This window comes from Somniosus microcephalus, chromosome 7 (assembly GCF_052327205.1).
Source record: "Somniosus microcephalus isolate GS21.2 chromosome 7, FLI_Smic_1.0, whole genome shotgun sequence".
NCBI classification, from domain to species: domain Eukaryota; kingdom Metazoa; phylum Chordata; class Chondrichthyes; order Squaliformes; family Somniosidae; genus Somniosus; species Somniosus microcephalus.
The window spans coordinates 263,567,113-263,589,417 of NC_140993.1; the positions used below are offsets into that span (position 1 = coordinate 263,567,113).

Below are 22,305 nucleotides of genomic sequence, written 5' to 3' on the forward strand. Positions count from 1 at the left end.
AGATGAGGTGCTGTTCCTCGAGCTTACGTTGAGCTTCATTGGAACAATGTAATAGGCCGAGGACAGAGAGATCAGAGTGGGAGTGAAGCGGAGAATTAAAGTGACTTCTTATTAACTGGTTCTCCCCGTCGGCCCTCTTTCTGTTTCTTGCTTTCTTTCACCCTTACTCTGTATGGTTCTCACGCACATTCTCTTATCGTTTCTATATCGCTCTGTCTACTCTTTTCTCACGCCCTTTCTCTACAGTGTCAGCCGTGGCTCTGTGGGTAGCGCTCTCGCCTCTGAATCAGAAGGTTGTGCGTTCAAGACCCACTCCAAGAGGCTTGAGCACATAAATCTAGGCTGACACTCCAGTGCAGTGCTGAGGGAGTGCTGCACTGTTGGAGGTGCCCTCCTTCGGGTGAACTGTTAAACCGAGGCCCTGTCTGCTCTCTAAGGTGGTTGCAAAAGATCCCATAACACTATTTGAAGAAGAGCAGGGGAGCTATCCCCAGTGTCCTGGCCAATATTTATCCCTCAATCAACATCACTAAAACAGATTATCCTGTTATTGGGAGCTTGCTGGGTGCAAATTGGCTGCCGCTTTTCCTACATTACAACAGTGACTACACTTCAAAAAGTACTTCATTGGCTGTAAAGCGCTTTGGGACATCCTGAGGTCGTGAAAGGCACTATATAAATACAATTCTCTTTTTTTCTCTCCCTCCAAGTGTATCCTTTCTCTTCTGTTTGTCGCTCTTTCAATTTATGCCTCTTACAAAGGTTCCTTTACTGATTTACTCAGCTTACATCTTTTTGCCTTTTTCAGAAAACCCAAGGCACACAGGAAGATGGTAGTCAACCCGTGAACATTGGGCAGGGAAGGAACAAGAAAGTGAGAGAGGGCCATTGTCTGAGACAGTGAGGTAGCAGGAAGTTGCAGTGCCACCTGAGTTTGTGACTGGGAAAGCAGGGAGGTCATGAGGCCCAAGCCTGGGTTTCGGTGCGAGGGAAGAGTCAGTGCAGACTTTTTTTTAAATTCATTTATGGGATGTGGGTGTCACTGGCAAGGCCAGCATTTATTGCCCATCCCTAATTGCCCCTTGAGAAGGTGGTGGTGAGGCGCCTTCTTGAACCGTTGCAGTCCGTGTGGTGAAGATACTCCCACAGTGCTGTTGGGGAGGGAGTTCCAGGATTTTGACCCAGCGACGATGAAGGATCGGCGATATATGTCCAAGTCAGGATGGTGTGTGACTTGGAGGGGAACTTGGAGGTGATGGTGTTCCCATGCGCCTGCTGCCATTGTCCTTCTAGGTGGAAGAGGTCGCGGGTGTGGGAGGTGCTGCCGAAGAAGTCTTGGCGAGTTGCTGCAGTACATCTTGTAGATGCTACACACTGCAGCCGCGATATGCCGGTGGTGGAGGACGTTAATGTTTAAGGTGGTGGATGGGGTGCCAATCAAGCAGGCTGCTTTGTCCTGGATGGTGTCGAGCTTCTTGAGTATTGTTGGAGCTGCACTCATCCAGGTAAGTGGAGAGTATTTCATCACACTCCTGACTTGTGCCTTGTAGATGGTGGAAAGGCTTTGGGGAGTCAGGAGGTGAGACACTCGCCACAGAATACCTAGCCTCTGACCTGCTCTTGTTGCCACAGTATTTATGTGGCTGGTCCAGTTAAGTTTCTGGTCAATGGTGACCCCCCAGGATGTTGATGGTGGTGGATTCAGCGATGGTAATGTCGTTGAATGTCAAGGGGCGGTGGGTAGACTCTCGCTTGTTGGAGGTAGTCATTGCCTGGCACTTCTATGGCGCGAATGTTACCTGCCACTTATCAGCCCAAGCCTGAACGTCAACCAGGCCTTGTTGCATGCGGGCATGGACTGCTTCATTATCTGAGGAGTTGTGAATGGCGCTGAACACTGTACAGTCATCAGCGAATATCCCCATTTCTGATCTTATGTTGGAGGGAAGGTCATTGATGAAGCAGCTGAAGATGGTTGGGCCCAGGACACTGCCCTGAGGAACTCCTGCAGCAATGTCCTGGGGCTGTGATGATTGACCTTCAACCACCACAATCATCTTCCGTTGTGCTAGGTATGACTCCAGCCAGTGGAGAGTTTTACCCCCGATTCCCTTTGACTTCAGTTTTACTAGGGCTCCTTGATGCCACACCCAGTCAAATGCTGCCTTGATGTCAAGGGCAGTCACTCTCACCTCACATTTGTCCATGCTTAGACCAAGGCTGCAATGAGGTCGGGAGCCGAGTGGTCTTGGCGGAACCCAAACTGGGCATCAATGAGCAGGTTATTGGTAAGCAAGTGCTGCTTGATAGCACTGTTGATGACACCTTCCATCACTTTGCTGATGATTGAGAGTAGACTGATGGGGCGGTAATTGGCCGGATTGGATTTGTCCTGCTTTTTGTGGACAGGACATACCTGGGCAGTTTTCCACATTGTCGGATAGATGCCAGTGTTGTAGCTGTACTGGAACAGCTTGGCTAGAGGCGCGGCCAGTTCTGGAGCACAAGTCTTCAGCACAATAGCCAGGATGTTGTCAGGGCCCACGGCCTTTGCTGAATCCAGTGCGCTCAGCCTTTTCTTGATATCACATGGAGTGAATCGAATTGGCTGAAGACTGGCTTCTTTGATGGTGGGGACCTCAGGAGTAGGCCGATATGGATCATCCACTCGGCATTTCTGGCTGAAGATGGTTGCAAATGCTTCAGCCTTGTCTTTTGCACTCACGTGCTGGGCTCCACCATCATTGAGGATGGGGATATTCATGGAGCCTTCTCCTCCCGTTAGTTGTTTAATGGTCCACCACCATTCACGACTGGATGTGGCAGGACTGCAGAGCTTTCATCTGATCCGTTGATTGTGGGATCGCTTAGCCCTGTCTATAGCATGCTGCTTCCACTTTTTAGCATGCATGTAGTCCTTTGTTGCAGCTTCCCCAGGTTGGCACCTCATTTTTAGGTACAGCTGATGCTGCTCCTGGCATGCTCTTCTACACTCCTTGAACCCTGGCTTGATGGTAATGGTAGAATGAGGGATATGCCCTGGCCATGAGGTTACAGAATGACTGTGCGGTGGTCACTGCTACCAATACTGTCATGGACAGATGCATCTGCGACAGGTAGATTGGTGAGGACGAGGTCAAGTAGGTTTTTCCCTCGTGTTGGTTCTCTCACCACCTGTCGCAGGCCCAGACTGGCAGCTATGTCCTTCGGGATTCTGCCAGCTCAGTCAGTAGTGGTGCTACTGAGCCACACTTGGTGATGGACATTGAAGTCCCCCACCCAGCGTACGTTCTGTGCCCCTGCTACTCTCAGTGCTTCTTCCAAGTGGTGTTCAACATGGAGGAGTACTGATTCATTAGCTGAGGGAGGGCGGTAGGTGGTAATCAGCAGGAGGTTTCCTTGCCCATGCTTGACCTGAAGCCATAAGACTTCATGGGGTCCAGAGTCAATGTTGAGGACTCCCAGGGCCACTCCTTCCCGACTGTATACCACTGTGCCACCACCTCTGGTGGGTCTGTCCTGCCGGTGGGACAGGACATACCCAGGGATGGTGATGGAGGGGTCTGGGACATTGGCTGAAAGGTATGATTCTGTGAGTATGACTATGTCAGGCTGTTGCTTGACTAGTCTGTGGGACAGCTCTCCCAAGTCCCCAGATGTTGGTGAGGAGGACTTTGCAGGGTTGACTGGGCTGGGTGTGCTGTTGCCGTGTCTGTAGCCGGTGCCGAGGTCGATGCCGGGTGGTCCGTCCGGTTTTATTCTTATTATTGTGTTTCGTAGCGGTTTGTTACAACTGAGTGGCTTGCTAGGCCATTTCAGAGGGCGGTTAAGAGTCAGCCACATTGCTGTGGGTCTGGAGTCACATATAGGCCAGCATAAGGACAGCGGATTGTCTCCCCTAAAGTACATCAGTGAACCAGGTGGGTTTTTACAACAATCCGATAGTTTCATGGTTATCATTACTGATACTAGCTTTTTATTCCAGATTTATTTAGTTAACTGAATTTAAATTCCCCAGCTGCCGTGGTGGGATTTGAACTCACGTCTCTGGTTTATTACAAAAGCAAAATACTGCGGATGCTGGAAATCTGGAATAAAAACAGAAAATGCTGGAAATACTCAGCAGGTCAGCAGCTTCTGTGGAGAGAGAAACAGAGTTAACATTTCAGGTTGATGACCCTTCATCAGAACTGGAAAAAGTTGGAGGTTTTTAAGCAAGTGCAGGGGCAGGGAGAGGTGGGAGGGGAGGAAAGGACAAAAGGGAAGGTCTGTGAGAGGATGGAAGGCAGGAGAGATTAAGAGACAAAAGGGATGATGGTGCAAGGCAAAAGGAGATGGTAATGGGGCAAATTAAGAAACAAAAGATGACTCTAGATGAAGTGTAAATGGCGGTGGCAGAATGATCGACAGCTGCCATGTGAGAGAAAAAAAAGACAGGGGCCGAGGTTCTGGTCTGAAATTGTTGAACTCGATGTTGAGTCCAGAAGGCTGTAAAGTGCCTAATCGAAAGATGAGGTGCTGTTCCTCGAGCTTACGTTGAGCTTCATTGGAACCGTGTAAGAGGCCGAGGATGGAGAGGTCAGAGTGGAACTGGAGCGGAGAATTAAAGTGACAGGCGACGGGAAGCTCGGGATCACCCTTACGGACTGAATGGAGGTGTTCCGCAAAGCGGTCACCGAGTCTGCGTTTGGCCTCCCCAATGTAGAGGAGACCACATCGTGAGCAGCGAATACAGTATATTAAATTGCAAGAAGTACAAGTAAATCGCTGTTTCACCTGGAAGGAGTGTTTGGGGCCCTGGACAGTGGGAAGGGAGGAGGTAAAAGGGCAGGTGTTGCATCTCCTGCGCTTGCACAGGTAGGTGCCGTGGGAAGGGGATGGGGAAGGGATGTTGTGGGTGATAGAGGGGTGGACCAGAGTGTCGCGGAGGGAACGGTCCCTTCGGAATGCTGAAAGTGGAGGTGAGGAGAAGATGTGTTTGGTGGTGGGATCACGCTGGAGGTGGCGGAAATGGCGGAGGATGATCCATTGAATGTGGAGGCTGGTGGGGTGAAAGGTGAGGACAAGGGGAACCGTATCCTGGTTCCGGGAGGGAGGGGAAGGGGTGAGAGCAGAAGTGCGGGAAATAGAACGGACACGGTCAAAGGCCGTGTTAACCACGGTAGAGGGGAATCCTCAGTTGAGGAAAAAGGAAGACATGTCGGAAGCACTGGTATGGAAGGTGGCATCGTCGGAGCAGATGCGGCAGAGACGGAAAAACTGGGAGAATGGAATAGAGTCCTTACAGGAAGCGGGGTGGGAGGAAGTGTAGTCCAGGTAGCTGTGGGAGCCAGTGGGCTTATAGTGAATGTTAGCTAGCCCAGTTACATTACCACTGCGCTGCCGTCCCCCTAAGTTGGCCTAAGGAGGCTGTTAATAATCTCATCATTCATCAAGAAATTACTTGTGAAATAATGCTGGACGGCCAGCTGGTGGCGCCGTCCAAGGAGTATAAATACTCGGGCGTCGGCCCCAGCTTGTCAGGGACATTTTGTAAGACAAGGAACTAGTGAAGTACAACTAGACCTCCATATTTTGCAACAAGTTGATTAAAGCCTTGCTTTATACTCAAACCAAGTGCGTAGTGAGTTTTATTACGTCAGAGGCCACAGGACCAGAGGCTGCACTATTTGAAGGAGAACAGCAGAGTTCTTCCAATGTCCTGGGCAACATTTATTCATCAACCAGCGCTATCAAAACAGATTAACTGACCATTATCTCACTACTGTTTGTGGGACATTGCGTGTGCAAATTAACTAGGTCTTGGATTAATGTTTTATCCAAATGTCGACACCTCTGACAAAGCAGCACTCCCTCAATACTGCACTGGAGTCTCAGCCTAGATTATGTGCTTGAAGGGGCCTTGAACCCACAACCTTACCAATTGAGTCAAGCTGACACTTGTCAATTATAATATGCCATGAAGTGTATCACGTGGTACTCCCTTGTGTATGGGCACCATTATCACTGTTGTTGTGTTGCCTAATGCTATATTCTCTTATTATTATTGATTTTAGTGTAGTTACCATGACAACAGATGTGACACGTTATCCTGAGGCATTTTGTGCGGATTCAATGTACTGGGAATTTTCGGTGGCAAAAACTAACAGTATCGGAGCCTAGTGGATGGGTTTTGTTTCATTTTTAGTGTTTTTCCTCCATGTTCTCAGATGTTTAAATTTTATATCGGCATTTTAGTATGGGGGTGGACATAATTTTTTTACCTCTTGTGAAATTCAATTGGAAAATACAGCAGGCCTGTGATACCTGGTTATGTGATCAACACAAGAGTGGGAAAGATTTTCCAGTCCGGATGCAGAGCTGGACTGTGGCAAAGTCTGACTTCACACTACCTCCGAGGCTTTTGATGTTCTACTTTGATGACATGAGCAGGTCAAATTTTTGCATCAGGACACTTGCTGCCTTTAAGGGAAAGCTAGATAAGCACATGAGGGAGAAAGGAATAGAAGGATCTCATTGAATAGCGGAGCAGGCTTGAAGGGCTGAATGGCCTACTCCTGCTCTTATTTCTTATGTTTTTAATCCAGCCCTTATGTGGCTACAGCAACACCATTTTAGCCACCTGCACTAATCTTAGTTAAAAACGCCTTATACACAACACAGGTAAATGTACTTCACATTTACTTTACAAACATTCGGTAACCAAGGAAGTACAGCAGTCATAATGATTAAAAAACACTTGCACGCTATGCTTTTCATTCTACCATTTTAATAACAAATGCACAAAAAAGTTAAAGTTCACATGCATATGCCATGCGAGCGTGAGTATTGAGATCACAGGCCCAATGACAGTGTGTAATATTTCATCAGAAATGCAATGAGCCACATCTGGATTCCCAATTAGTCACATGTGGCCAGTGGCTGGTGTATTGGGCAACACCGTTGTAAAGATTCGCTTGGGTGCTGCATACAGAGGACAATCAGGCAGGGTTTATTTCCCCTTTATTCTTAACAAGAACTTTAAGGCTTTCTTTTGAATTAAACACTTCCCTACGCACTGTATTGTGCGCAACTCTCTCCCGCCTGACTTTCTGTGTCCGAGTCAATCCTTTACATAAGAACATAAGAAATAGGAGCAGGAATAGGCCACTTGGCCCCTCGAGCCTGCTCCGCCATTCAATTAGGTCATGGCTGATCTTGGGCTCAAAGCCACTTCCCCGCCCGCTCCTCATAACCCTTCACTCCCTTATCTTGCAAAAATCTGTCTCTCTCCACCTTAAATGTATTTAATGACCCAGCCTCCACGGCTCTCTGGGGCAGAGAATTCCACAGATTTACGACCCTCTGAGAGAAGAAATTCCTCCTCATCTCAGTTCTAAAAGGGCGACCCTTTATTCTGAAACTATGCCCCCGAGTTCTAGATTTCCCCACGAGGGGAAACATCCTCTCTGCATCTACCTTGTCGAGCCCCCTCAGTATCTTATATGTTTTAATAAGATCACCTCTCATTCTTCTAAATTCCAATGAGTATAGGCCCAGCCTGCTCAACCTTTCTTCATAAGTCAACCCCCTCATCTCTGGAATTAACCTAGTGAATCGTCTCTGAACAGCCTCCAATGCAAGTATATCCTTCGTTAAACAAGGAGACCAAAACTGTACACAGTACTCCAGGTGTAGTCTCACCAATACCCTGTACAGTTGTAGCAGGACTGCCCTGTTTTTATACTCCAACCCCTTTGAAATAAAGGCCAACATTCCATTTGCCTTTTTGATTACTTGCTGTACCTGCATGCTAACTTTTTGTGTTTCATGCACAAGGACCCCCAGGTCCCTCTGAACTGTAGCATTTTGTAATCTCCGTTTAAATAATAATTTGCTTTTTTATTTTTCCTGCCAAAGTGTATAACCTCGCACTTTCTCACATTATAGCCCATCTGCCAAATGTTTGCCCTCTCACTTAGCCTGTCTATATCCCTTTGCAGATTCTTTGAGTCCTCTGCTCAACTTGTTTTCCCACCCATCTTTGCATCATCCGCAAACTTGGCTACATTACACTCGGTCCCTTCATCCAAGTTATTAATGTAGCTTCTAAATAGTTGAGGCCCCAGCGCCGATCCCTGTGGCACCCCACTAGTTACCGTTTGCCAACCGGAAAATGACCCATTTATCCCGACTCTCTGCTTACATCCAAGGGCAATGAGGAAAATCTACCCTCATAAAATTGTTATAAAGGTTGTTATTTTTTGCATCTTTGCATCTTGCCTTAAAGTTCTCTTGAAGAATAAAGGGAAGGTAATCCATGGCTTCTAATATTGCAAACAGATCCCACTGCACAAAGTTTTCCAAGGAAGGCAATAAGCCAGAAAATTCATATGTTATTTTTGTGACAGTAACACTGAAGGCAAACAACACAGTTATACTTTCATGATGCAGTGATGTGTCATTGCGTGATTTCCAGAGCTTGGTTTACATTTGGCCAACCTAATGAGGATAGCACTTTTGTAATGAAGACGGTGCCCCTTTTCTCAAGTATTTTATTCCAACGATAATAGCGTTATCCCTGTATTTTTAGAAACATCTTTCACAGCTTATTCTGTTGCACTGAAATGCAAAAGGATTTTGCAAAGGAAGAGAGGAAACAGACTCAGCCAATTAACACTGGCATAATTGAATAATGATTTACTGCATAATCAGAAACTGCTTCATCACAAACCATTTGCTTCAGAATCTCATACAGCAGATCAACCAGTTTCCTGTTGTGATTATGAGTAAGGAGTTTATCCCTTAGACTTGGCTGACTACAAAACTCTTAACAAATACCTAACTTTAGTCTGATTCTTTTAAATGGTGCAGAAATGATTAAATTCCCAGTAAAGTCCTATGATCATAAGCTTATGGAAAAAAATCCCCGCTCTCAGGTTTGTTTTCAGCTGTCGCGGAACCCACCGTGTATAAGTGGAGAGATTTGGTGATCGTAAAGTTTACAGGGAGCATACAGCGGGGTATAGGGCAGCTGTTCAGCACATTTGTTTGAGAGCTGGTTGTGGCTATATGACTGTTTCAGTAAAGTTGTTAACCCGTGGTCATTGTTTTTAGATTGTTTGTATTTTTAAATTTTGAAACGTAAAGGCAGCTCAGACGATGGCCGAGAAGTTGGTCTGCGTTTGCTGGTTTTTCGGGCGCTGTTCAGACTGCTAAGGCCCCAATATGGCAGGCAGGAAGCGGGCGCACATTTCCGGCAGGAGGTGCGTCGCCCGCCATATTAGGCAAGGACAGACCAGAGGCATCCTTTACCCACGTTTGAAGCGGGTGTTAGACCCATTGCATATGGCCTTAAAGGACCACATTAAAGGACCCAATTGTTACTCCTGACCCTACCACCCCGCCCTCAAACCCCACCACCACCCTCCCAGCATCGCCGCTGATCCCCGACCCCAATCTGCCCTCTGCTTCCGACCCAATTCCCGACACTGAACCCCCCAGATCCCCGACCCATGCCCCCATCCCTATCCCTGACCTATGCCCCCATCCCGATCCCCGACCCATGCCCCCATCCCGATCCCCGACCCATGCCCCCATCCCAATCCCCGACCCATGCCCCCATCCCGATCCCCGACCCATGCCCCCATCCCGACCCATGGCCCCCATCCCGACCCATGCCCCCATCCCGACCCATGACCCGATCCCGATCCCCGACCCATGCCCCCATCCCGATCCCCGACCCATGCCCCCATCCCGACCCATATCCCAATCCCCGACCCATGCCCCCATCCCGATCCCCGACCCATGCCCCCATCCTGATCCCCGACCCATGCCTCATCCCGAACCCTGACCCATGGCCCCCATCCCGATCCCCAACCCATGCCCCCATCCCGACCCATATCCCGATCCCCGACCCATGCCCCCATCCTGATCCCCGACCCATGCCCCATCCCGAACCCTGACCCATGGCCCCCATCCCGATCCCCGACCCATGCCCCCATCCCGATCCCCGACCCATGCCCCATCCTGACCCATATCCCGATCCCCGACCCATGCCCCCATCCCGATCCCCGACCCATGGCCCCCATCCCAATCACTGACCACGATGGTGGGGGAGTCCAGAACCAGAGGTCAGAGTCTAAGGATAAGGACTGAGATGAGGAGGAATTTCTTCACCCAGAGAGTGGTGAACCTGTGGAATTCTCTACCACAGAAGGCAGTTGAGACCAATTCATTAAATGTATTCAAGAAGGAGTTGGATATATTTCTTAAGGCTAAAGGGATCAAGGGATATGGGGAGAAAGCAGGGACAGGGTACTGAGTTTGGATGATCAGCCATGATCTCATTAAATGGTGGAACAGGCTCGAGGGGCCGAATGGCCTACTCCTGCTCCTATCTTCTATGTTTCTATGCCCCCATCCCGATCCCCGACCCATGCCCCGATCCCCGACCCAAGACCCCATCCCGATCCCCGACCCATTCCCCCATCCCTATCCCCATCTTGATCCCCAACCCAGGCCCTGACCCCTACCAGCACTTACCTGAAGGCTGCTGCGACACTACCAGCGACCCAACCTTGGAGTCCTCTTCACCGAAGGCCTTTTGATGCTTCGCCGGGAACATTGAAATGAGGCCCGAGGCCCAATATTTGGAGAGCCTCGGGCCACACCATTCAGGCGCGGGGTGCGTGAACTAAGCCCGCCGTGTGCCCAAAAATGGCCGTGGCCAAATTTCCAAGCCAATTTAATCTCTTGCATGGATTGCTTTTTCTACCCACTCGTTAAACACCTCACCTTCCTGTCTAAAATTACAAGTATTCGTTTCTTGTGTAAAGTGGATCTTCACATAGAAATAAAGCTTTTACTTTGAAATGATCTTCCACACATAAACGAGCCTCCCTAGAAGGGGAGGAGACAGATGGACAGTTTTAACTGTCTTTCTGCTGGTACTTTTCATTGTAGATTAGAAATGATATAGAGTTCACTGCGGGTGATGTTTAGTAGGCTGAGCCTCTAGGAATACAGGAGCTTATACGAAGCTGGGAGCTTTTGATCGTCCTTTCCTACTCTTCAGCAGCACTTAGCAAAAGAAGTAAGTTTAATCGGAGACAACTGAACAAATAGTTTGTACTGAACTTTTTGCACTGCAGCAGGAGAGGAGAGTTACCTGCTTTCTACTAAAAATGGAAAGCAACACAGAAGGATCTGTGAAGCAAAAGTACTGACCAAAAATATCCCACATATTAAGACTGGCTCCAGTATAAAACTGGCTCAGTGCAAACTAGCTCAGGTTTCTTATTAAAATGCTGCCGCTGCACAGAAGAGGAAAAAAAGCAGGAAATCCCTGCTAACCACCTCATGAAGGAACGGACTGAAGATACCTTATTGAGCAGAAGAACTTTTAACATGAATATAAAAGATATATTTCAAAAGGTGCAAGAGAATCATCATTCCTGAGGAGAAATGGTATGATTTCATTACTCTTATCAAAGTGCTTTTGTACATTTAATTTGAAATATAGAATGTCTCCAAGAGAAAATCTATCAGTGTGACAGTGAGGCAAAGATTCACAGCACATAGACCTGGGTCGGACCTCTGAAATCCGATGCTGTACTGTCATTCCAAGTCACAGCAGGAGGACAGTGGGATGTTAAAACCATATCATAATGTCAAATTAAGATGTGCTGTAAAAGAAAGACGTGTATTTATATAACGCCATTCACAACCTCAGGATGTCCCAAAGTTCTTTACAGCCAATGAAGTACTTTTGAAGTGAAACTGTTGTAATTAATGTAGGAAACGTGGCAGCCAAATTGCACACAGCAAGCGCCCACAAACAGCAATGTGATAATGACCAGATAATCTGTTTTTTAGTGATGTCGATTGAGGGATAAATATTGAGCAGAACATCGGGGAGATTTCCCCTGCTCTTCTTCAAAGTAGTGCCATGAGATCTTTTAATTCCACCTGAGAGGGCGGACGGGGACCTTAGTTTAATGTCTCATCCGAAAGACAGCACCTCTGACAGTGCAGCACTTCCTCAGTACTGCACTGGAGTGTCAGCCTAGATTTTTATGCTCAAGTCTCTGGAGTGGGACGATGAACCCACAACCTTCTAACCCAGAGGCGGAAGTGCTACCCACTGAGCCACGACTAACACTATAGTATTGCTTCCAGTAGATAGGTACTTTGTGCCATTGTGAGAATCCAAATAATAGTGGCAGCTTGGCTCGGTGGGAGTACTGGTGCCTCTGCTAGCAGAAGGTTGTGGGTTTGAGCCCCACTCCCGGATTTGAGCACTTAATCTAGGCTGACACTTCAGTACTGTTGTGTATGTACCCTTAAGAGAATAACTGGTCTCAGACTGCAGTACCAGCAGTGACCACGCCTGTATAAAAGGCGCTAGAGAGCCTCTGTTGTGTTAGTTTTGTTTATACCTTTCACCAGTAAAGACTTGTTTGTTTCTCTCCTGCTAGTCCGTGTCTCAATCATTCACGGACTTAACACTGGCGACGAGTTAGAAATGAACTTACCTGCAACTCAGCAGCAGCTCCGACGACGTGTTGAAGGTCGGAGCCAGAAGAAAAAAAAAAATAGGCCATTGAAACTCGAGAAACGGGCGTCGACCGTCAATCATCGATTTCAAAACTCGCAGGAGAGACTGTCCAGAGCCAGGCTGGGTTCCTCGGTCCGTGGTTTCCCAGCTAATCGGGCTGGTGGCAGGTAGTGTTCTGATCCTTCCTGGGCTGCAACGGGGCCGGGCAGCGAGTCGGGAAGCAAGGAGAGAGAGAGAGGGTGGAGCATACAGGGCGCGGCCGGTGTTTCGAAGCTGGGCAGCGTTCGGACCTCAGAAGAGGGAGGGAAGTGTCCCAGAGGGTCCGCTCCACGATGGGAAAATAATAAAAGAAAAAGAATACGCGCAAGAAACTGTGGAAAGCAGCGCTAACAACAGCGGGGAAGAAGGAAAAGCGCGGGAGGCGCCATTTTGTTAAATCGGAGAAGAAGGCAAAGCGCGGGAGGTGCCATTTTAGATTTGCAAGATGCCGAAGACTGGCTGTATCACTGCTTTTGATAATACATTAGAGGACTGGACCACGTATGTGGAAAGAGTCGAGGTATATTTCGAGGCAAATGAAATAGCGGAGGGGAAAAAGGCATCAATATTGCTAAACGTAATGGGCGCTAGAACATACGGCCTATTGCGGGATCTGATTACTCCAGCCAAACCGAAGGCGAAGAGTTTTAACGAAATTGTTGCTGTTCTACAGGAGCACTGAAACCCTGCACCGCTGTTGATAGCAGTGTGATGAAATATTCCATTCATCACTGCCTGTGACTGTGGTCAGTTTCAGTTTCATTTCCCTTCCCCCAGTTCCGTTTCCTCACCATTGTATTGTATATTGGAATGTGTTGTGTGTAGGGCTCCGCCCATACCTGGCCCCTATGTAAGCAAGCTCAGTTTGGCCTCATATCCAGTACTGCAGCCCTCCGGATGGAAGATACCTCTCTCCACTACGTGTTACCTTCTAAGTTAATAAAAGCCTTGTTTTCTTTCGCTAACATCGAGTCTCGGAATTATTGAGGCACATCAATTTTATTAACTTATTTTTCAACACAATGGATCAACTCCTGAAACCCGAACGTTTGGATTTGGATCAGCATGCTCCGGACGCATCAGCATGCTTCGGACACTGGTTTATGTGTATGGAATTCTTCCTGGACAATTCCGCAGCCGTCAAAGATGCTACGGACGCTGCGAGTATGAAACTCGGAATTCTGCGGAATTGGGTAAGCCACCGGGTTTACCCCCTCATCCAAGACGCCGACACGTACCTGGCCGCCTGCGACATCTTAAAGGCGCATTTCCAGCAGCCTACGAATGAGGTGTATGCTAGGCATCTGCTCGCTACTCGCGCACAGCGACCTGGGGAATCGGTGGAGGAGTTCCTAGGCACCCTGAAAATGCTTGGCAAAGACTGCAAGTGCCGAGATGTAAAAGCCGCAGTGTACACTGACGAGCTTGTTCGCGATGCCTTTATCACAGGCCTCAGCTCCACTTACATCCGGCAAAGACTGCTGGAAAAAACGGGATTGGACCTGAAACAGGCTGCGGACACCGCGCGATCCCTGGATGTGGCCCAGAGAAACTCGGACGCCTACTCTTCAGCCCGCGCCGTCCACGCCGCCACGTGTGCACCAAGGGCGCCGCCATCTTGGAAGGCATCTTCCCCGCCTGGCAGCCCGACACCGTCGGGGCCCCGCTCTCCCCCCAGAAGCCCTACGACAGCCGCGACGCGTCGGGGACCCAACTGCTACTTCTGCGGGCAGCCAAAGCACACCAGAAACCTGTGCCCGGCGAAAGGCACCACCTGCTTTAAGTGCGGTAAGAAGGGGCACTTCGGGAAGGTGTGCAGAGGGAACCCCGCCGGAAAACCAACCGCCGGAAAACCCGCCACCGCCGCGTGCGCGCCGTGGGAGCGGCCATCTTGGACGCCATCTTGCCCGACCTCGTGGGGTCCGCCATCTTATGAGCAGACAGCGTGGACGCCATCTTGTCTCGATCAGGGCCCTACAGTGGCATCGGTCACAGTGGACCAGACCAGGCCGCACCCGCTATCCAAATCAATGGTGGACATCGAGGTAAACGGGTGCAGGGTTAAATGTTTAATTGACAGTGGAAGCACGGAGAGTTTTATCCACCCTGAACTGGCACAACAACTCTCCCTAAAGGTGGTCCCTACTCAGGGTACCATCTCTATGGCTGATAAAACCCAGACATCGACCATTCTGGGTTACTGCACGGTACAATTGTCCGTTAACGGAACTGTATATGATAATTTTAAAATATTAATCATGAAGAATCTATGTGCGAGCGTGATCTTGGGCCTGGATTTCCAGTGCAACCACCAAAGCATCACGCTCAAGTACGGTGGGTCCCAGCTGCCCCTCACAGTGTGCGGTTTGGCTACCCTGAAGGTAAAGCCGCCTTCGCTATTCGCGAACCTTACCCCTAACTGCCGGCCAATAGCGACCAAAAGCAGGAGGTACAGCTGGGAGGACAGGCGGTTTATCGCGACCGAGGTAGACAGGCTCCTGAAAGAGCGCATTATTGAACGCAGCAACAGCCCGTGGCGCGCCCAAGTGGTAGTGGTAAGGGGTAGCGAGAAGAAACGGATGGTGATCGACTATAGCCAAACGATCAACAGGTACACCCAACTAGACGCCTACCCGCTACCCCGCATATCAGAAATGGTGAACCAAATCGCCCAATACCGGGTGTTCTCCACCATCGACCTTAAGTCAGCGTACCACCAGCTCCCTATCAGACCAGAGGACCGCCCGTACACCGCCTTCGAGGCGAACGGACGCCTCTACCAATTCCTCAGAGTCCCCTTTGGGGTGACGAATGGGGTCTCGGTCTTCCAGAGGGAGATGGACCGCATGGTCGATGACCACCACTTGCAGGCAACCTTCCCCTACCTCGACAACGTCACCATCTGCGGTCACAACCAGCAGGATCACGACTCGAACCTCGAGAGGTTCCTGGAAACCGCACAAAAACTCAACCTCACCTACAACGAGGACAAGTGCGTTTTCAACACCACGCGCCTCTGCATACTAGGCAGCGTGGTGGAGAATGGGGAAATCGGACCAGACCCCGACCGATTGCGCCCCCTACGGGAGCTGCCCCTGCCCAACACTCCCAAAGCCCTGAAAAGGTGCCTGGGGTTATTTTCGTATTATTCCCAATGGGTCCCCAACTACTCCGACAAAGCCCGCCCCCTCTTGAAAGCATCCTCTTTTCCGCTCTCTGCTGAGGCCCACGCCGCCTTCAAAAGCATTAAGCAGGATATTGAGCGGGCCACGCTACAGGCAGTGGACGAGAACACTCCATTTCAAGTGGAAAGTGATGCGTCTGACTTCGCCTTGGCGGCCACCCTCAACCAGGCGGGGCGGCCCATAGCTTTCTTCTCGAGGACCCTCCAAGGGCCCGAGATCAGACACTCCTCCGTGGAAAAGGAGGCCCAAGCCATCGTGGAGGCAGTGCGCCACTGGCGCCACTATCTAGCCGGCAAACGCTTCACCCTACTTACCGGCCAGCGGTCGGTAGCGTTTATGTTCAATAATAAACAGAGGGGGAAGATTAAAAATGATAAGATTCTTAGGTGGCGGATCGAGCTCTCCACCTTCGAGTATGACATCATTTACCGGCCAGGGGCCCTTAACGAATCCCCTGACGCCCTCTCACGAGGGATGTGTGCCAGCGCCACCGGGGATCGGCTACAGACCCTCCACAACGACCTCTGCCACCCAGGGGTCACGCGGCTGTTCCACTTCATAAAGTCCCGTAACTTACCCTACTCGATTGAGGAAGTTCGGTCTCTGACCAGGAACTGCCGCACTTGCGCTGAGTGCAAGCCTCGGTTCTACCGCCCAGATAGAGCCCACTTAATCAAAGCTACACGGCCCTTTGAGCGGCTCAGCTTAGATTTCAAGGGCCCCCTCCCGTCCGTCGACCGCAATGTTTACTTCCTGAACATTGTGGACGAATACTCCCGGTTCCCATTCGCCTTCCCCTGCCCAGACATGACCAGCGCCACGGTCATTAAATGCCTCAACAGCCTGTTCTGCCTGTTCGGTATGCCGAGCTACATCCATACGGATAGGGGGGCGTCCTTCATGAGTGAAGAGCTACGCCAGTACATGCTGTCCAGGGGGATCGCCACGAGCCGTACCACCAGCTACAACCCCCGGGGTAACGGCCAAGTGGAGCGAGAGAACGGGACAGTATGGAAAGCAGTCACTCTAGCTCTAAGGACCAAGGGCCTCCCTATCTCCCGCTGGCAGGAAGTCCTCTCGGATGTGCTCCATTCGATACGGTCGCTATTGTGTACTGCCACTAATGCCACGCCTCATGAACGAATGTTTGTCTTTCCTCGGAAATCCACCTCAGGCGTATCCATGCCGTCATGGCTCTCCACCCCAGGTCCGGTATTCGTGCGAAGGCATGTGAGGGGCCACAAGACGGACCCCCTCGTGGAGCCAGTGTACCTACTCCACGCCAACCCCCAATACGCATATGTCCGGCACGCCGACGGAAGGGAGGACACCGTGTCCATAAAAGACGTCGCCCCAGCCGGTAACGACAACAACCACGGCGATAGCAGCGACAACGATCGCAGCAACTCTTACCCACCCACTACTCTTTCATCACCCCCGGAAGAACATCGACCAACGGCACCCCCACCAACTACCCCTTCAACAACCCTGGCGGCACCCCCGGCAGAGACCCAGGAGGCTACCGGGGACACCCAGCCGACACCCGCGGCACCGCAACAGCCACGTCGGTCGCAGAGGACTATCAAACCCCCGAACAGACTAAATCTATAGAAGGGGTGAATGTGATGAAATATTCCATTCATCACTGCCTGTGACTGTGGTCGGTTTCAGTTTCATTTCCCTTCCCCCAGTTCCGTTTCCTCACCATTGTATTGTATATTGGAATGTGTTGTGTGTAGGGCTCCGCCCATACCTGGCCCCTATGTAAGCAAGCTCAGTCTGGCCTCATATCCAGTACTGCAGCCCTCCGGATGGAAGATACCTCTCTCCACTATGTGTTACCTTCTAAGTTAATAAAAGCCTTGTTTTCTTTCGCTAACATCGAGTCTCGGAATTATTGAGGCACATCAAGCAGAAAGATTTAAATTCCACAGGAGAACTCAGCACAAAGATGAGAGCAATGCTGAGTATCTTACGGAACTACGCAAGCTATCAAAGCACTGCCAGTTCGGAGCAGGACTGGCAGATACCCTACGGGACAAATTTGTCTGTGGACTCCTGAGTGAAGGAACACAGAAGAAGTTACTCGCAGAAAAAGAGCTGACGCTAGATAAGGCTTTCAGCGTGGCAGTATCGTATGAAGCAGCAGCCAGGGGAGCTGCAGAAATTCAACAAAAACCACAGGAATACGGCACCCACGAAATGACACGGGGATTTGCAAAATGTTATCGCTGCGGCAAAACTAACCATGACCAGAAGGACTGCTGGTCCAAAGACAAAATATGCAGACAATGCGGGAAGATTGGACACATTGCACGAGTTTGTAGGTCTGGGAAGAAGACCAGCGACAACAAAAAGGCTACTAAGGAACCGTACAAGAAAGTACAAAAGATGACGGGCAGTAGTTCCGAAGACCAGATGAGCGATAGTGAATCCGAGAACAGGAGATTAAGCTGTCTCAAACTTCACAATGTAATCGCAAAAGAGGATCACCGAACCATTTGGGTCACCCTCACGATAGCAGGGTCCCAAGTTAAAATGGAATTGGATACAGGATCAGCGCTAACCGTCATGAATCGACGAGACTATGAGCGGCTATTTTCACACATACCCTTGAGAGAGACATCCATCGTCTTGACGACATATACGGGGCAAAACGTATACCCCAGAGGAAAAATAAGGGTGCCTGTCGAATACAATGGCAAGAAAATACGGAAATTGTATCTCTACATACTGCCAAATGGTGGACCACCGTTATTGGGACGGGAATGGATCAGGAAGATAAACTTAGATTTGCATTCCATTCATGCAATGACGGTGGACGGTAAAAAAGATGAAGACGTCACTCCTGGACGATTGTCAACAATCTTAGCTAACGCCAAAGAGGTATTTCAACAAGAACTGGGCACGCTTAAAGGCGTAACCGCCTCATTAAAAATAGAAGAGAATGCAGTTCCCAAGTTTTTCAAAGCGAGACCGGTACCATTTGCAATTCGTCCAGCCGTCGAGGCAGAGCTGGAGAATCTGGAGAAGGCGGGCGTGTTGTCTAAGGTCGACTGGAGCGAGTGGGCAACACCCATCGTTCCTGTCATGAAGAAAACGTTAAGCAATAAGTCCGGAGAGCCAAGGAAGATTCGCATCTGTGGGGATTTCAAGGTGACGGTGAACCCTGTCCTTCACACAGTACAATATCCTCTTCCAAGGATAGAAGACATCTTCGCCTCACTGTCTAGAGGGAAGCGTTTTACAAAAATTGACCTAGCACAAGCATATTTGCAGATGGAGGTTGAAGAGTCCTCTAGGAAGTATCTCACGATAAACACTCACAAAGGTCTTTACCAGTATCATCGATTGGTATTCGGAGTAGCATCGGCTCCGGCGATATGGCAAAGAGCGATGGAACAAGTCCTGCAAGGGATTCCGGGGACTCAGTGTTACTTGGACGACATCCTTGTAACAGGTGAAGATGACAGTGAACACCTTAACAACCTAGAACAGGTGCTCACTAGACTACGGGAACATGGGCTGCGAGCCAACCGCCCCAAGTGCGAATTTTTAAAGAAACAGATATCGTATTGTGGCCACGTGATTGATGAAGAGGGGTTACATAAGTCCCCTGACAAAATTGAAGCGGTTGTTAAGGCCCCAGCGCCTGAAAATGTGTCGCAACTGAGGTCATTCCTCGGGTTGGTGAATTACTATCATAAGTTTTTGCCGAATTTGTCGACAATTCTGCACCCACTGAACGCCTTGCTACGAACGGGGGTAGCATGGAAATGGAGTGATGATTGTAAGCGTGCTTTTCAGAAGAGTAAGGACTTAATCACTTCAAAGGAAGTATTGGCTCACTACAACCCAGCACTGCCAATCAGGCTGGCGTGTGATGCGTCTCCCTACGGCATTGGGGCGGTACTGTCACATAAATTCCTTGATGGTTCGGAGAGGCCGATAGCTTTTGCGTCACGCTCGTTAACCTCTGCCGAGCATAACTACGCCCAGATTGACAGAGAGGCCCTCAGCCTAGTGTGGGGGGTGAAGAAGTTCAATCACTACCTGCACGGTCAAAAATTTACTCTACTAACCGATCATCAACCTCTTGTCTCCATTTTCAACCCTCAGAAGGGCGTACCGATAATGACAGCACAACGGCTGCAGAGATGGTCCCTTTTCCTAGGGGCACACCAATATGCCATCGAGTACAAAGGAACTAAACAGCATGGAAATGCTGATGGATTGTCACGTCTACCGTTGCCGACGGTGGAAGAAGAAGACCTTGCAGTGGATCCAATGGAGTTATTCCACTCGACCATAGTCAAATGTCTCCCTGTGACGAATGCAAACATAGAAAAGGAAACACGGAATGACCCGACACTATCACGGGTCTATGATTTAACGGTGAAGGGATGGCCAGCACATGGCGAACCACTGCTGCCAGCATTCTCGCCGAGAAGAGAACAGCTGTCAGTGTGCAGAGGAACCTTGATGTGTGGATCCAGAGTAGTAATTCCACCTAAGTTGACGGATAGAGTGCTCAATGAGCTTCATGAGGGTCATCTGGGTGGGGTAAAAATGAAGAGCTTAGCCAGAGCGTTTGTGTGGTGGCCGGGAATCGATAGAGAAATCGAAGAGATGACCAAGAGCTGTGCAGGATGCCAGAAGGTCCAAAACGCCCCACCACAAGCTCCTCTGCATCCATGGGAGTGGCCCTCATCTCCATGGCAAAGGGTGCACATTGATTTTGCTGGTCCCTTCATGGACTCGATGTTTTTAATTGCGGTGGATGCACATTCAAAGTGGCCAGAGGTAATAAAAATGTCTTCAACCACCACGGAAAAAACTATCACAGTTTTACGAACCATATTCGCCAGGAATGGGCTGCCTGAACAGATTTGCTCTGACAATGGACCACAGTTTGTGTCTGAAGAGTTCCGGAGGTTCTTAAAGAACAATGGTGTTAAGCATTACACATCTGCCCCATATCATCCAGCCACTAATGGATTGGCCGAGAGGTTTGTCCAAACATTCAAGAAGGCTATCAAGGCAATGTGTAATGAAGATATACCCCTACAACACAAGGTGGACAACTTCTTGTTTGCCTACTGGAATGCGACACATGCGGTTACCAACCAAACTCCAGCCATGATGTTCTTCAATCGAAGACTACGATGCCGCTTGGATTTGGTTAAGCCAAACGTCCGAAGAGATGTGGAGAACAGGCAGTTTCAGAATATGAATGAAAGGCCGACCAGGAGTTTTAAGATAGGTCAACCAGTTTTGGCCCGGGACTACCGCACTGAGAAATGGCAGCCAGGAACGATTTGTACACGACAAGGACCTCTCATGTATACCGTGGACGTTGGGGAGAGCATTGTAAGACGCCATGCTGACCAGATTCTAGAGTCACTGGAAAACGTCAACTCCACACCACGATCTGATACACCTGGTAATGAAATCGACGTTCCAATTGCAGCTACCGCAGAATCGGTGATATTGGAAACAAATGAACCAAACAACGACATTGATCCCGACTCAACATTGCCAGAAGAACCTGATACCCCAAGAGGCGTTATCCAGACAGAATCAGGAAGCCTCCTCAAAGACTGAACTTATAATTGCTTAAACTTAACCAATGTATCTAGCAACAGTAATTGTGATTGTAATTCGTTATCATTAGTTGTTAAATGAATGTTATGTACTGTTTATCTAAAAGGGGAGGAATTGTTGTGTATGTACCTTTAAGAGAATAACTGGTCTCAGACTGCAGTACTGGCAGTGACCACCCCTGTATAAAAGGCACTAGAGAGCCTCTGTTGTGTTAGTTTCGTTTATGCCTTTCACCAGTAAAGACTTGTTTGTTTCTCTCCTGCTAGTCCGTGTCTCAATCATTCACGGACTTAACAAGTACCATTCTGAGCAAGTGTTGCGTTGCCAGAGTTGCCTTCTTTTGGTGGAGATGTTAAACCGAGGACCTATCTGCCTGGTCAGTTGAATGCCAAAGATTCCATGGTGCTTTTTTAAAGAGGTGCTTGGAGCCCTGCCAATGACCTGGCCAACATTCATCCTTCAACCAACACCAACACAACTTGATTCGTCTCACTGCTGTTAGTGGGAGCTTGCTTTGCGCAAATTGGCTGCTGCGTTTGCTTACATAACACTTCAAATGTAATTCATTGGCTGAAAAGCACTTTGGGACGTTGCGAGGATGTGAAAGGCAATTATAGAAATAAAAAGACTTCATGTCAGAGTTTAAACTAATCCCATTACCAGCTGTGCTACGTGTGTTACACATGAGGTAGACTTCAGGAAATTTATTCGGGAGGTTCCGAGAATTCTTGTGAACCAAATCCCCTCTGTTCAGTATGGGTGTGCTTTGAGTTTTTGGCTGGGCTTCTAATCCGAAGCAAAGGAAGTGGACAGGACAGAAAAATAGTAAACAAGGACTCAAACATAAAAACAATAGTGTTTTTAAAACATATAAGGGAAGATTTTCCCGGGTCTACCCCCAGGCACATTAGATTACTTGGTGCAGCAAATATCAAAAAA

The 22,305-nt window shown here is 49.2% G+C and overlaps 1 protein-coding gene across 1 annotated transcript in view; it reads left to right on the forward strand.

Moving 5' to 3' along the window:
• Nucleotides 1–10,962: 10,962 nt before the first annotated feature.
• gask1a (golgi associated kinase 1A) overlaps nucleotides 10,963–22,305 on the forward strand; it is a 61,217-nt gene continuing 49,874 nt past the window's right edge. Inside the window, exon 1 of the mRNA XM_085993697.1 lies at nucleotides 10,963–11,448. Coding sequence (XP_085849823.1) covers nucleotides 11,446–11,448 — 3 coding nt within the window. The 5' untranslated portion in view covers nucleotides 10,963–11,445. The remainder of the gene's footprint in view (nucleotides 11,449–22,305) is intronic.